General features: G+C 53.4%; 1 protein-coding gene and 1 pseudogene across 3 annotated transcripts in view; both read right to left on the minus strand.

Annotated features, from left to right (window-relative positions):
• Positions 1–16147, minus strand: part of BCL7A (BAF chromatin remodeling complex subunit BCL7A) — a 29697-nt gene that overhangs the window by 12231 nt on the left and 1319 nt on the right. For all 3 annotated transcript variants that reach the window (XR_009534516.1, XM_060118771.1, XM_060118770.1), the window contains exons 2-4: positions 10229–10310; positions 6442–6538; positions 1469–1636 (exon numbers count right to left, since the gene is read on the minus strand). Coding sequence is in view for 2 of the 3 variants with exons in the window: in XM_060118771.1 (XP_059974754.1) it covers positions 1469–1636; positions 6442–6538; positions 10229–10310 (347 nt within the window). In the remaining variant the exon portion in view is untranslated. The remainder of the gene's footprint in view (positions 1–1468; positions 1637–6441; positions 6539–10228; positions 10311–16147) is intronic.
• On the minus strand, positions 3402–3604 carry LOC132503336 (U2 spliceosomal RNA; annotated as a pseudogene).

A 16147-nucleotide genomic window follows, 5' to 3' on the forward strand; every position in this document is an offset into this window, starting at 1 on the left:
TCCCTGGAACCCCCAACTCTGCACTCGGGCATCTGCAGGCACTCCAGATGGCCCTGGCCCTGCCCCTCCACCTCTCCCATCAGAGGTGGCGGCAAGGCCAGGGCCCACACACTGCCCATCGAACACACTCTCACCTCTGCCCCCGAAACACACCTCGATATTAGACAATCAGGGACTACTGTTCAATTTCTTAGGTGCAATAATGGTCATCGTGACTACGTAAGAGAATGTCCTTATTTTTAAAAGATGCATGCTGAAGTGTTTAGAGACAAAACGTCATAAGGTCTACAACTCAATGTCAGATGGCCTCAGAAAAAAATACTTTTAAGCAAAGCAAAAAAAACCCCAAAAAACCAAAAAACCAAAACAAACCACAACCCCCTTCCAACAAAAACCAAAAACCCCAAAACATTAAACATTAACAACTGACGAGTTTGGCTGGTGGGTATACAGGAGAGTATTACACCATTTGTTCAATTTTTCTGTATACTGGAAATTTTTTCATTTAAAGAGAATCCAGAGGGACTTCCCTGGTGGTCCAGTGGCTAAGACTGCGCTCCCAATGTACGGGGCCCGAGTTCGATCCCTGGTTGAGGAACTAGATCCCACATGCCACAAATAAGAGTTTGCGCGCCGCAACCAAGACCCAGTGCAGCCAAATAAATAAACATTAAAATAAATAAATAAATAGAAGACTCAAGATTAAAAAAATAAATAAATACATAAAGAGAATCCAGAAGCCTCAAAATAAACAAACCTATAAATACACATATACATGTATATTGTCCTCCACAATCAGACTCCTTCTTACCACATAATCAGCCACCATCCTCTCCCATCTGGACAACTACAGTAGCCCCCTCGCTGGTCTCCCTGCCTCCGCCCTGGCCTCCCCGTTGTCTGATCTCAATCACGGCAACCAAGGTGATCCTTCATATCACGGCATTCAAACTCCCAAAGGCTCCTGTCTCACTCAGCATAAAGACCCAGGTCTGTGAAGTGGCCTATGAGCCCCGACACTCGAGGTCTTGCCTCCTCTCTGACCTCATCTCGCTTGTTGAGACCCTCGTGCCTTCTTCTCCAGCCATGCTGAGCATGCTCCTGCCGCAGGGCCTTTGCACTGCCCCCAATGTTCTTCTCCCACCTGGCTTGCTCCCTTCCCTAACCTGAGCCTCATTTGCTCTCATGTCAATTTCTCAGTGAGGCCTTCCCTGACCATCCTATTTAAAATGCAACCCTAACCCACTCCCCTTTCTTACTTTATAATTCTCCAAAGCACTTATTTTCCAAATATTACATTGTATATTTTTAATTGCCCCTCAAGAATATGAGCTCCAGGCATTACCTTTCTTCTACCGTCACCTTCTGGGGGTGGCACTTGGCAGGACCTCCTTAAAGACCCTTCCAACTGCCTGGCTGAAGGCTGGCTGGAGAGAGGCCCCTCTGAGCCCAGCCCGAGGGCACATACCTTCGGCCCCGGGGAGCTCCTTCCCATCGGCCTGGGCCTCATCCGCCTTGGCGTCGGTGCCATCACCGGGCGCGGCCGAGTTGGGCTCGGGAGCGGGGCTGGAGTTGCTGCTGTTCTCCTGTTTGATGGGGGAGGCGTCTGCAATGGAGCTCTGGTTGCTGTTATCATCTGCACGGGGCGGGGGGGGGGGGGGAACAGAACCACAGCGTGAAATGCCGCGGCTGCTGACTCAAGGCGTGTGGGGGGCTCAGTCCCCCTGGCCTTGCTGCCCGCAGCCCTACAGGACGCTCTACCGGGGGAGGAGACACCTCTTCCTCCTGAGGCCCCTGAGCTGCCCACCCAGGGCCGCCCCACACGTCCTGCGCGGGGTGGAGGCTCATCTGAGCTTCCCGTCCCCGACTCACTGAGGGGACTCCTGTATTAGCGGCAGCCGACCGCAGACGGTGGCCCAGCACATTGAATATCTTTGGGCCAAAAAAAAAAAAAGTGGGGGGGGACGTCCCTGGCAGTCCAGTGGTTAAGAATGCGAGCTCCCACTGCAGGCAACACGGGTTCGGGTTTGATCCCTGGTCGGGGAACTAAGATCCTACATGCCACGCAGTGCGGCCAAAAATAAATAAATAAAACAAAATCTTTGGGGGTCACGTGAGGTCTCATTCTGGGTGAAGAAACCAGACATCTTGTGGGCCTGGCTCTGAAGCACTGCAAAGGCCAAAGCGTGGTCCCACAAGGCAGCATTATCAAACCGTTTCATCGGATCTGATCCAGCTCTGGACCAATTTCACTTGATACAAAATAAAAGGGAGAGAGAGAGCAACAAGTTCACAACAGAAAGTGGATATTGTGTAGGACAACTGGCCCAGGCTTCCCAACAAGTCAGTGCAACTAAAGAAAAAAAAATAAAAGGAGATGCAGGGAAGATTACTGTCGTATTACAGATTAAAGAAATTTAAGAGACCTAACAACTAGGCATGACGTATGGAATTTATCTGTACCCTGTTTTGAATGTGCCAGCTCTGCGAGACATTTTGGGACAAATGGGGAATCTGAATACAGTCTGGAGTTTAAAAGTAAGGAATTAATTTTGTTAGCAGTGATAATGGTACAGTGGGTAGATAGAAATGTCATTTATCAGTGATGCGTGCTGAAGTGTTTAGGTACAGACTTAAGTATCATGATGTGGGGAAATGTACTTTAAAATCTTCTAGCACGGGTTGCATACAATTGTCAGAATTCCCTGAATTTTACACTCGAGAGCTGTGCATTATTTTACTTGTAAATTGTAGTTCAATTAAAAAACTTAACACATTAAAAAAAATAGATGAGGCAAATGGGGCATAATGTTATGAAAACCTAGGTGGGTAGGCATGTGGGTTTCATCACACTATTCTCTCTACTGTTCTCTATTATGACATTTTTTCATAATAAAAAGGAAAAGGGGAAGAAAGTTAGCTGGGCAAGGGCATTAGGGGTTGAGCTGGGGGGCCAAGCTGGGGATCCTGGGGCACATCCCCCCCTTGCCCTGGACACCCTTTCTTGGCCACAAAGAGTCTTTTTGTTTGTTTGTTTGTTTGTTTTTACAGTAGGCGGGCCTCTCACTGTTGGGGCCTCTCCCGTTGCGGAGCACAGGCTCCGGACGCGCAGGCTCAGCGGCCATGGCTCACGGGCCCAGCCGCTCCGCGGGATCTTCCCGCAACAGGGCACGAACCCGTGTCCCCTGCATCGGCAGGCGGACTCACAACCACTGCGCCACCAGGGAAGCCCACAAAGAGTCATTTTATTATCTTTTTGGCCGCACCGTGAGGCTTGTGGGATCTTAGTTCCCCGACCAGGGATCAAACCCAGGCCCTCAGCAGTGAAAGTGCCGAGTCCTAACCACTGGACTACCAGGGAAGGCCCCACAGTTTGCCTTTTGATACTGAGTTATTCCCCAAGGGGGTGCACCATTCCTGGGGGTACTGCAATACCAGGTCGATGTGTGGAGGGGACACACATCCACACATAGCAAGCTCCTATTCCAACCGCCTGCTCCAAAAATCCGTTCAATATATTGTCCTTGGATAGAGGATGTATCAGATATTAAACTGATAAGAACAGATACTACACTTGATCTTAGCCGAAAGGCCGAGAAGCGAGCAAAGAGTCATTTTAAACTACAGATACCCATGTGGTCTTACCCTGCTTTTCTGGGCCATGCTGTGCACCTGGGACCAAGACCATTTTTGTAAAAATGAGAGAGAGAGAACGAAAAAACAGAGACAGGGAAGGAAGGAGAGGAGAGAAAACGAGAAGCACGTCAACACATCCAGGGCACCTACTACATGCTGGGCACCAGGCCAGGGCATTTACAGTCACCCCGTTTATTCTCAACAACCTCCCAGATGGGGTAACTGAGTCCCAGCAGCAGAGCCCCTGGCTCGGGCTGGTCTGCCCAGCCCCAAACCCCGAGTCTCTCCTCTACCTCAACCTGGTGAGGAAGCGCCAGGCAGCCCTGCAGCCCTGACTCGGTAAACTGCATCTTATTTTAAGTGTACTCTGGGGCGCTCATTACACAAAAGCATCCTCTCGTGAATTCTGGGACTTACAAAAAAAAAAAAGATATAAACTCCCTCGATTTACCTTTCGAGAAAATCTCAGCCTCCTCCCTATGCCAAGATACATGGCCGTGTGTGTTGGAAGCACAGAAGGCAGAGGCTCAGCCTATGGGTCCCAGCATTAGGTCATGCTAATTAAGGACAGTAAGCGCTCATGTTTAACAAGTCAGCTGCCCTGAGCCTTGCCTGGCAACCTGGTAACGGCGCGACCCTGATGCTTGGGCTGACCTCAGGTGGATCCTGGAGACTGAACAGCTGGATGCAGATCCCTGTCCCTTCATGTCCTCCTGTGCCCATCCTCCCACCTGTAACCTTCCAGATAACTCTAACCAGGCCCATAGCTTTCCCTGAGCGTTCACTCCCTGCAGTCGGACTTGGTCTTTCTTGGCTGCACATGTACTAAAAGGGAAGGTGAGCATGGTTCCTGAGTCGGGGACCTGGGTTGCTCAGTATTCTAGATTTGTCTGGGGTGTTACGTATGGGCTAGTGGCCATGAACTTGAATTCTGCCTCCTCCAAAGGCCCGCAGATAGCAGCACTGGCGTTTATGAACTTCCTAACTCTGGACAAGTTACTTCGCCTCCTCGAGCCTTAGCTTCATCGTCTGTACAAAGGTGGCTCGTCACCAGGATTAAATGACGTAATGCCCAAAATGGGCTTAGCAAGATGCTTGGCACACTGTGACGGCTTCTTAAATGTTAGCCACTGACACGCCAAGGCCTTTAAGGGATTATCTTATTCAATATTCATAACGACCTTGTGAAGTAGGCATTACCACCCCAAGGCTACGTGTTCAATACCCAGCCCAGGATCACGCCATGACGGGTAGATCCTAGGAGAGTCACATTAGAATCCAGGTGGGATCCCGCCCTGTGCTCGAAAAGGTTCTCACCGGTAATTCTATGAATTAACTGAAACTGAGCCAGGCCAGGGGCCTCCTCGGTCCCCAGAGGGTGGGGCTGCTAACCAGTGACAGAGGGACAGGGTACGTCCCAACTCAAGTACCTATTTCTGAAAATGAAATGCATCCCAACTAAAATTATACGGCAGTTGTTGGTATGTGCGTGTGTTTGTGACACTTTCTTGACACGTTAACTGTCAGCGAACACCCTCCCTGTGCTTCTCTGAAGCCAATTCAGCAACAAGCAAGACTCCTTGCCCTTGGAGCTTGTGACTGTTTTCCAGACTAGTCAGTTTGGGCAAATGGGGAAGTTTGCTGGTCTCCCTTCCCCCAGAGTAAGACAGCCCGGGCCTGGAGGGTTACAAACTAGATCCAACCAATATTCCCTCTTGATTTACTTGTTTATTTATCTAACATCACCTTGTTGCACAAAAAGGCTTGGGTGGTCAGAAGTACAAAGACGCTGAAGCTGGGATCAAGACAGAGAAAGGCAAGTGCTGGGAGCTCTTAGACCGGCAGGGCCAGGCTGGGGACAGAACAGGAGGTGAGCCTGGTGGGCCTGGAGAGGCCACGCTCTCCTGGCAGGGACAGCTGCTCCTGCTGCAGCGGGCTGCGGCCTCGAGGAAGAACGTGCCCAAGGGCTGGCGGATCTGATTTCTCAAAGGATGGGAGAAACGCAAATTTTCTGATTTATAAATATCAGAAACTCAATTTTTTAGAAACTTCTGGTTCAGATCTCTGAGGTTAGAAGTCAGGTAGTGGTTTTCCATGGCAGGGTGGGGAATGACCGGGAGGGGACACCACGGGGATTGCCGGGAACATGCTGTCCTGATTTGGGCTGGTGACAAAGGTGTGTGCAGTTTGTGAACATCTCATGGAGCCACACACTTACGATTTGTGCCTTTCCTCTCAGATAAAAAGGTAAAAAAAAAACCCACCAGCAGCATCAAAACAACTGCAGACTGGCTAAAGCACGTCAACAGCCTGGATCTGATCAGTGGGACACTGGTTACAACTTCTGAAACAAGACAGCAAAGGAAGTTAGGCAGTCGATGTAGAAGGGAAGGTCCCAGGGTCCCAGACTGATTCACATGAAGTCAGAAATCCAGTTAGAGCTTCCCAGTAGCCCAAGCGAAATAGGAAATAAGAGTCAGGAGGGAAAAAGTTAAGATCCCCCCCAAAAACTTCCTGGGCACATAGGACTAACAGAACATGTCCTGTGACATTTGTGTCACTGGGTGAGAAGGAGGTCTTATTTAATGTCTCTGGCTCATTTATGATTCTTGGCTTGCTGCTCTGGGAAAAGCAGCTTCTTCTCCTCTGCTGAGCCTCCTCCTTGGCACAGAAGCCTCCCGGTCCTGCCCAGCCCTCCTACCCCTCGACTGGAATGTGAACAAACCTGCTGGTAAAACAAAAACACAACCAAGTGCTGCGGGCAGGAGAGGGGCCCGGCTGGCTGGCTGGCTGCGGGGAGCTCACCGTGCATGTCCACCATTCCCGGGGAAGAGCTGTTCTCCGGGGTGGTCACCTCTGAGCCGCACTTCTCATCTTTGCCCTTTTTCTTGTTCTTGTTTTTCTGGAGGAGAAAAATGATGCAGAAACCGAGTCACCAAATTGTGTGTGTGTGTGCAAGCACCAGTGAGACCCTGGGGAGCGGGATGAATATTTTATTCTGCTGACTCATCCTGGAGCCCCCAGGGCTCTGGAGGGCTCCACTGGCCCACATCTGAACACGTCCCATGAGGAGCCTCACCTGCTTTGGAATCAAGGAGCCCCGTGGAGGGGAGGCTTCCAGGGCTGGGCTGGGGGGCTGGGGGTAAGGCTGCCTTGCTTCTGGGGCCAGCCCCGCAGGCATGCAAACACCCTGGCTGGCGGGAATTTCCTCTGGGGAAAAGGCCATGGTCACCCTGCCCGAAGCAGGTACAGTACAGGGATACCAGGTGAGGGATGGAAAAGACAGCTCACACATTTCCACTATCTTCAGGCCCCTGGAACTGCCTTCCTCAAAGACAGCTGACTTCTAGCCCGACACTGGGGACCAGGTGAGGAGGGAAAGCCCAGGGGAGGAGGGAAAGGTCAAGGGGATGCTTTTTTTTTTTTTTTTTTTTTTTTTTTTTGCGGTATGTGGGCCTCTCACTGTTGTGGCCTCTCCCGTTGCAGAGCACAGGCTGCGGACGCGCAGGCTCAGCGGCCATGGCTCACGGGCCCAGCTGCTCCACGGCATGTGGGATCCTCCCAGACCGGGGCACGAACCCGTGTCCCCTGCATTGGCAGGCGGACTCTCAACCACTGTGCCACCAGGGAAGCCTAAGGGGATGCTTTTTGTACGTGGTTCCATTTTTTACGGACGGAATGGAATTGTGTGGAAACAACCTAACTGTGTCCATTGGTAAAAGACTTGTTAATCACATTACAGTACATTCACTCAACGCAGTGGGATGCAACAATTACAGAGTCCAAGTAAGAGCTCTTCCTGTACTAATATGGAAGGATCCGCAGAAATATGCACATATTTAAATATTTCAGTGTCTCCAAGATGTATAAAAGAAAGGTGCAGAACGTGGGAACAGGATGCTGCCGCTGGTGGAAAAGGAGGAGCATAAATGGGCGTGTGTTTGTATCTCTGCGCGCACAAGCTCTCTGGAAGGATAAACAAACACTGGTTGTCTCCAAGGAAAAGAGCTGGATGGGGCTGGAGGTGTTCAGCAGGGATGGGAAGCAGATGTATAAAAAGATAAGACTGTAAAAAAAAAGTAACGTTTGAAGAATCTGCAAGCCTATAGAAACAGAAAGTAGACTGGTGGTTTCCAGGATCTTGGGGAGGGCATGCGTTTTGTTTTCGGGGTAATGAAAATGTTCTGGAATTATAGCGGTGATGGTTGCACAACTGTAAATATACCAACACGGACTGGCAAACTTTAAAAGAGTGAATTTTATGGCATGTGAATCGTTTTAGTTTTAAAAAAGAGTTTTAAAGTAACAAATGAATTTTGTAACATGTTTTACCTATTTAAGAGAAGACAATTTTCAAGAGTTCTGAAGAAAAAAAGAAAATAATGTAACCACGTCATTACTGGGTGTTTGAAAACAAGAAAAGAGGGACTTCTGTTGGCAGTCAGGTAGTTAAGGCTCCATGCTTCCAATGCAGGGGACGTGGGTTTGATCCCTGGTCAGGGAACTAAGATCCCACATGCCGCGCGGCCAAAAAAAAAAAAAACCCAACCAAAAACAGAAACATGAAAAGCTATCCCTTCCCACCGCAGATTACCGGCCACGACCATCAGAGATTCGGATGCAGCTATCCAGGGTGCGGCCCAGGAACCTGCATTTTGTTGAGACTCCCAGGGGATCTAATGCTCAGCCAGGCGTGGGACCCACCACCCTAGAGAAAGGGGGGAGGAGTATTGTACATCTTGGCTCAGAGATGACAGAGAATTAGCATCCAAGCACTGTCTGCACAGCTGTGCTAAGTTCTTCCCATATGATACACTGCCTTTGCTCTGTTGCAGAAACCGCAGGAGCTGGACGTTACTGTCCCACAGCACAAAAGAGGGAACTAACCCAGCGAGATGGGGTCACCCGCCTGGCATCACAGGTTAATTGGGGGTCGTCTGTCCAAATCCAGATCTTGAGGTCTTTGCCCAGCCCCAGGCTGCCTTGTCCTTCCTGATAGCCCATATTTTACATTCTCTCCTTCGTCACAAGCCATTTGGCACTTCCCTGATGTCTGTTTCATGCTATTCTATAATTATCTTTCCCCAACAAGATTATAAATTCCTTGAGAGCAGGGACCACGTCTTCTCAAATGCAACCGGCATTTATACAACACCTAATGATGTGCAAGGCGCAGACGTGGGCAGGAGCCAGGAGCTGCCTTCGAGGAGGCTGGCTGCACTCTGCTCTCCCTCCGGAAGGCCGGCACCAAAGGCCAGGACAGTCTATGTCGGTGCCTCTGGGGAAAGCAGCCCTGGTGGCTCCACGAACCAGCCCAGGTGAGGACCGGAAGGGATGACAAGCCCACACGTTCTCAGCCCAGCACCGACCCACCCAGGGGCCGCATGTGATCAAAGGGTCACGAATGGAGCCTCAGCCCTGCCAGGAGACCCAAGACTCGTGGGGCAGGTCACTGGAGATTGTGGAGGGAGGCTTTATCCCGAGGTTTGTTTTTTTTTTTTTGGCCACGCCACACGGCATGCAGGATCTTAGTTCCCCGACCAGGGATTGAACCCGTGCCCTCTGCAGTGGTAGTGTGGAATCCTAACCACTGGACCGCCAGGGAAGTCTCTGCCCCGCCTTATGGCCCCTAGAAACCTCCCAATCATGCCCCCTGTCACGACTGGAGGCATGTGGTCAGTGTGAGCTGAGCCATCCTTGCATAGCAGGGAAGGCACTCAGGCAGGAGGAACAGCCCATGCAAAGGCCCGTCAGTGGGACCATTCTGGATTTTGACTGGAAATGAGGGCAGCTGACCTGTGGGTCTTTGAGGGTCACTGGCCTGGGACCCACCAAGCTGAAAAACTACCCGTGAGGCGGGGCAGGCCTGTCATCAGTGCTGCCCTGAGATCAAGCGCAGCCGCGAGGCCTTCCTCTAGCGGTCACAGTCGCCGCCCCTCCTGGAACCCTCCCCCGTCAATGGCCCCTGCTTCTCCGCACCAAACTTTCACGCTGGGGTCACCCTTCACCAGCAGCTCCAACCACCAGAAGGCTCTCCAAGAGTGGAGAGAGTCTGTGCTTTGGAGTCAAAAGACCCGACATTTGCTGTGTGACTCTGGGGAAACAGCTTCGCCCCTCTGAGCCTGTGTCCTCCCCTGTCCAGAGTGGATAATGAGCTCACTCCACAAAGTAATGCCTGGCAGATGGTCAGGTGCCAAGAAGGGCACTACAACAATGGGGGAGGGTCTGCCCGTCTGCAGGTACCGCCACGCCCACCGCAAAGCCATGGTGCCCAGGGCCTCAGGGAGGGGATACCTCTGCACTAAGCAGTGCGCCCACTGGCAAACCATGGGGCTGTCAGCCCCAAAGAGGTGACTTACAGGGGACATTCCCCACCTCTCTGAGGGCCAAACTCTGGGGCTGGATGATGGGGGGAGGGGTAGACACAGGTTCAGCAGCCTCTCCAGCCCTAAGCTGGGTCCTTCTGCTGCCCAAGTGGCCTTGGCCCCAGGGTCCCCGCATGGTGGGTGGTAGTGGACAGCCCCCTCTCGCTGTGATGGGAGGGCGTGTGGATGGACAGCCCCACCCCAGGGGACCGGTCCCACATACTCACATCGTCAACCTTTGGCTCCGTCACAGGGACCCACTTGTAGATTCGCAGGGATGTGTCACCCACAGTCACCCACTTCTTCTCCCTGCAGAGGACGAGGAAGAACCCATTATCAGGGGGCTTCGGGGGCAGGCCCTTGCTCACGCCGGCGGGGGGCACAGGCCGCACTCCCTTGGAGCAGCTGTGACATGGTGACAGCTCTGGGTAAGGCTGACAGGACATCTCCGGGTCACACAGACGACGGCGTGAATCCCAGCTCTGCCGCTCGCTGGCTGGGGGCCCCTGGGCAAGTCACTTCACCAGCCTGAGCCTCAGTTTCCCCAATCTGCTGGACCACATGGGGTCATCAATCTCTCCAGGCTGCCGCGAGCGAGACAAAGCATGTCGCGTGTCGACTGCTTCCTGGCGTCTGGAAGAGAGTGCCTGGTGAGACTGGAGGGGAGGGCGGGGCTGCCACTGGGCTGATCCCTCTGGATGGAGGGAATCAGCCCCGGTTCCTCCAGCCTTCACCTCACAGAGCCCCTCTGGGCAGCAGAGAGGGCTTCAGACCAACGGGGCATTTCCTCCGTGGGGGTGGGAGGGTCTTCCCCAAGGGCACCCAGGGGCTCACCCTGCCCCCTGTCAATGCCTCCGAGGTCGTGGGAAGGGAAGCAGGAGCCGACAGCGTGAGTAACCACCGCAGGCTCTTCCGGGCAAACGCCAGTTAGATCAGCCCCGGGGCATGGAGAGCAGGGGGGAACCTGGATGCCCAGTGGCCTCGGCCCCAAGGGCAGTCCCCAGATGCTGAAACCGAGGGGCTGCGATAGGGAAGCACAGCCCCGTCTGCCGCGGCCGGGAGGTTGCCTGCCCCGAGACCCTATACCTCGGTTCGGAGACAGGCTTCAGTTCCAGGGTCTCAGCTCCTAACGTCTGCACAGCTGCCCCCGATCCACCCCCAGCCGCATCCTAAACTCCTGGGGCACAGTGCCCAGGGCCCCCCAGCTGCCAAAGGCGGGTTGATGGTGAGAAGCAAATCACAAGCCACGAGAAGGCAAGGGGGTGACTGCTTTCCACTGAGGGTAATGATGGTAATCACCACTCTCTCCTCCTACCTCTCTGCTTCGAGCATCGTCCTTCTCTAGCTATATCACCCCAGCCTCCCAACTTCGGTCCTCGACCTCTGGCAGCCTACGAGTCAGGTCCTGTCACCTCCTGCCCCTAACACTAGGAGTGACAGCCAGAGGCCACGTGCCTGAGGACACCACGGCTAAGGGAGAGACCCCCCCAGAAGGAAAGCTGGGGTTTCAACCAGGGAGCTGCGCTCTGGAGTCCACGATTTGATGGGACAGCCAGATGTACACCTGCTGTACATGGCATAGCGGCCGGGAGCCCCCAGCAATGTTAGCAACACGGGGTCCACCAGAGCCGAGAATTATGTGTGGCTGTGGGCGCCTCGTCCAGCCTCCCCACCAAGACCTTGGCCTTGGGTCCTCTCCTCCATGGGCAAGTAGCCCTCCCAAGCTGGTGGGACATGTTACCGTCACCTGGCACCCTTTCACCACTGGGGGTTCTGGGTGCCCAAGCACGCTCAAAACCAGCTGACCCAAACCACGGACACTTCCATTCCCCAAACTGTGCCTGCTCGGGTCCCAAAGTCCCCGGCTGGAGGAAGCTAGGGCCTGGCTTTTCCTTATTCTACTATGACCATTTCTAGTGCCTTCTGTGTGCTAAGCACTGTACACACTCTAATCATCCCATAACCTCTCGTGGCAGTAACTGTCACCTTTCCTCTTTGACAGATAAAGAAACTGAGGCAGGGGGAGGTGAAGTCATTCTCCCCAGAGCCAGTGTTCAAATCTCCATGCCACGCTGCTTTTTGGAGCAGCCTCCCCTGCCCCATCCCTCCCCTGTTTAGCCCTGAGAGAATTAAGAATTAAATAAAGTCAGGCACCTAAGTCACCACCCACCTGTCCCCAGCCTCTCAGAGGCAGGATGGACAATCCACAACCCCAGTCTTTCCCCACCTTCATGCTGAATAATCAGCAGGTACCTGGAAAGGACAGAGACATCCCAAGAAACAACCTTGGTGACAAAGCAAGAATCATAACGGCCATTGTGCGCTGAGGGCTTCCGTGCCAAGCACTTTGCTTACGTGCCCTCTCTCCCAACAACTGCCAACAGACCTGTGAGAGGGAGACAACTGTCACCCCACTTCATAGATGGGGAAATGGGAGGCCCAGAGAAGTTATACCAGTAGCTCATGGTCACACAGCTCGTCAGCGGCAGAACCAGGACTGGACACGGGCTCTGACCCCTGCTATTCTGTCTCCTGTGAAAACTACTAAGAAATGACTCCACAGAGCACATCGGTGACAGAAGCTGGACAAAGAAGCACAAATCGCCCAAATCCCATGCAAGTGGCCAAAGGCACTCACTACTCACAAGCCCCTCAACTGGCTTCCTTGGCTGGGGCCCCAGTAGGTCAGCAAATCCAAGGCTTGATGGTGTTAAAAAAAAAAAAGGAAAAAAAAAAAAAGTAATTGACTTGCAATACACAGGACACCTCTCAGGGCAGAAAGTGTGCCAGATCTGGGCTTCGCAGGCCACACCTGAGCCAAGATGAATGTGTCAAGTGGCAGGTGCTTCCCAGAGAGGTTACAGGCCCTGCAGGTTCTGAGCTGAACACAGCTAGGTTCTGGTGCCTCCCTTGGTCCGAGCTCCCAGCTCACCCCAGGGATTAGAAACCGTTCTCCAGTTGCACTCCTAGGTGTGGGCATTGAGGGGCCATGGGGCAGAGGGAAGAGCCTTGAGAACCCGACCTCAGCCTGGTATCCGGCCAGCAGCCACCCAGGGAGACACAGGCCCCAGAGCTCAGGGGCGAGTCACTGAGTGAGTAGCCGGTACTTCGGAGACACATCCAGGGAGCACCGGCTGTGTCATCAAGCCAGCGGCCTGGCAGCGCCTCGGGAAATGACACAGGGACCCCAGAGAGCAGCTGAGAGCTCCCACTACCACCTCCAAACCCATCACCCCAACCCCAAAGGAAGGCATTAAGCTGTACTTAATTACATCTGCAGTGGCAAACAAGTGGCCAACAGGCATGTTTTGCCTGGCCTGCATGGTACTTTTAAAAATCTGAATCAATTGCCAGACTTAAAAATAAAAAGAAGCCAGGCCCCACATTAAAATCCAGATTCCTGGCCACTCTCAAAAACACGTTCTGGCCACGAGGGGCCCACATGCCCCAAGGAGCACTGACTCCCTCCAGATGGGGCCCTGGGGCTCCCTCAGATCCCCCAGGTCTCACCACCTGCAGCCACTGGGCTCGGATTCACCACAACCACCGGGCCGCAGCCCAACCTTGCCACGAAGCTGCCCTGGGCACGGCCTGAGCCCTCCTGCCTTGCTGGCCCCTGGTAACCAGCCAGGCTTAAGTGCCTCTCTCTTCCCCACCAGGCTTGGGCTCCTGGACAAAAGAAGCAAATGAGGTCCCAGCTGTAGGAATAGAGCCCCAGACGCTCCTCCCCAGCACAGGCTCCTGTGCAAACTATGAGCACCTCTCTCCCCAGATTCTCTAGGCCGAGGGCAATTTCTAATGTTCCCCCAAGGTCAGGTCCAAGGAAGGGCTGGCCAGCCAGGGTGACCTGACTCCCTCAAAGAGGGCTCCGAACCCCTCACTTCCGATCCACTTCCCAGGACTAGTCCTTGATGCCGTAGGAGGCCTGGCTACAGCTGGCCTCATCCTAACTAGGCCCAGGCCCGCTTGGCCTGCCCTGTGCCTGGTAGAAGGGTGCCCCTGGAAGTACCAAGGTGAGGGTTTAGGCACAGTCAAAGCTCCCCCCGCCCCCAGAGACGGGCGGGAAGTCTCGGGGAACAGGCCTCTCTCTGTCTTCACAAGCCACCGAGGGATGCTTCAGACCACGGATCCAGGGGTCCCAGGCCTCAGCCTACTTCGAGGCTCCAGCCTTTGCCTCCCGCCCAGGGACTCCCCCTGCCCTGCTTTTCTCCGCCCACACCGGGCCTCCTAACCCTGCCCCAGCTTCCCCAAAAGGAGCCCACCGTTTCGTTCTTCCTTCTTGTCCTGGCTACCTCTCACTCCACCAACCTGCCTTGCTGGGACACAGAAAGGAGAGGAGAAACGGCCGGCAGCTACCGACAGGGTGGCCACGGCTGGCTGCTGGCTTTTTCCAGGGCAGGGGAAGGGTAGGGCTGGCAGAAGGGGGAATTTTTAGGGGTCCCTGGGACTGAGGAGAAATACCACCCTAGGCTTACAGGCTAAGTGGTATGCCAGCACCTCCATTCTGGATTTAAAAAAACAAAACAAAACAAAACAGGATGCAGAGTTAAATTGGAATTTCAGATAAATGCCGAATAATTTTTTTAGTATAAGTATGTCTCAATTAGTGCATGGGACATACTTACACTGAAAAAAAAAGAAGTATTTAAAAATATTATTTCTTTGTTTATCTGAAATTCAAATTTAACTGGGTGCCCCATAATTTTATTTGCTAAATCTGGCAACCCAGTGTCCCAGCCAGTGGTGAAATGCACGATTGGTGGCCACACAGTTAATAAACAACCCCAAACCACAAGGGCTGACTGGAAGACACATTCTGAAGGCACAGCGAGGGTGAGATTTGGCTTGTCGGGGCTGGGGAAACCCAGGAAACAAGGCGAAGTCTTTTTTTACTCAGAATGGGCAGGAGAAAAAGAAAAAGAAAGAAAAAAAAACCCAGCAAAATGCAAGTTTCTACCTCACAGTAAGGACCGCATTTAATGACTGCTCCTGTGTGCAGGATAAGTGCTTTTCGAGACATGATGTTATTCCAGAAGGGAAGAAAGTAGCACAGGAACCTCTTGTCGTGGTTAGAGAAGTTATGTGGTTAACCCAAGGTCACACTGGAAGCCCAGCCATGAGATCCCAAAGCCTGAGGTCTTCAGAGGACTTGACTCGTAGTTTCCCAAGACACAAAAAAGGGAGGGAGACACGTTCTCCTCTCATCCCCCCAAACACAGGCCTCGCCGGCAGCGGGCTGAGCAGCACTGAGGGCCACCAGGCCGGCTGCTCTGGGGCCGGCAGGGTGGAAAACCCCACACAGCTCCATCTGCCCTCCCAGCAGAGCAGCTGTCAGGGTGCAGGAGCCTCCGCCAGGCTGGGAACCTGGAGCGCAAGGCCCCGCCAAGCCTCCCGCAGCACGGAAAGGCAGCTGGCCCCCACCCCTTTCTCACCTCCAGGCTGGTGACAGAAGGGACTCAGGCCCAGACAACAGTTCTTTCTTTGCACAGGCGTTCAGGCGGGGGACGACTCCAGCCTTCCCTCTGGGAATCCCGCAGGAGAGGGGGTGGTGGGCTTGTTTTCCCGTGTGCGTTTTGGCCTGCAGCTGTTTCTGCCATTTTTAAATGGCTCCAGTCCGGGCACTGGGCGCCCTGCGCACCAGGGGAGCTCCCACGGCAGGGAAGACTTGGATTCCAACTTTGGAAGGCCTTCCCTTCTCACGGTTCTGAAAATTCTTTGTCCCACTAGAGCCAAACCCAGCCCTCGGCCGGGCATCCGGCCATCTGCAGACAGCCCTTTCCATAGGAGGCCCGGGAGCACGTGGACTTTATTGATTTTCCTCTTGCCTTTTTTGTTGGGTTTGACTCAGAAAGGACAGCTAACTTGTGACACGGCTAGACTGGAGGCTAGCCCCCAGTGGTTTTGAGGGGCCGAGGCGAGGCGTTACTCAAGAAATGACACCCCTAAACATAAACAGAGCCCGCCACGGGGCCTGCGGGGGTTTGCAGGCTTTAAATAAAGGGTCAGGACGAGCCCGCGGGCGCTGACACTCGAACGGCGCTGCGGCTCCTCTCCCTCCCTGACCCTGGTGAGGCCGTGGGAAAAAAATAATAAAGTTGAAATCCGGGAGCTGGGAGTTTTCAACAAGTCCGCCCCAACCTGGCGAT

This window comes from Mesoplodon densirostris, chromosome 15, assembly GCF_025265405.1.
Source record: "Mesoplodon densirostris isolate mMesDen1 chromosome 15, mMesDen1 primary haplotype, whole genome shotgun sequence".
Lineage (NCBI taxonomy): Eukaryota > Metazoa > Chordata > Mammalia > Artiodactyla > Ziphiidae > Mesoplodon > Mesoplodon densirostris.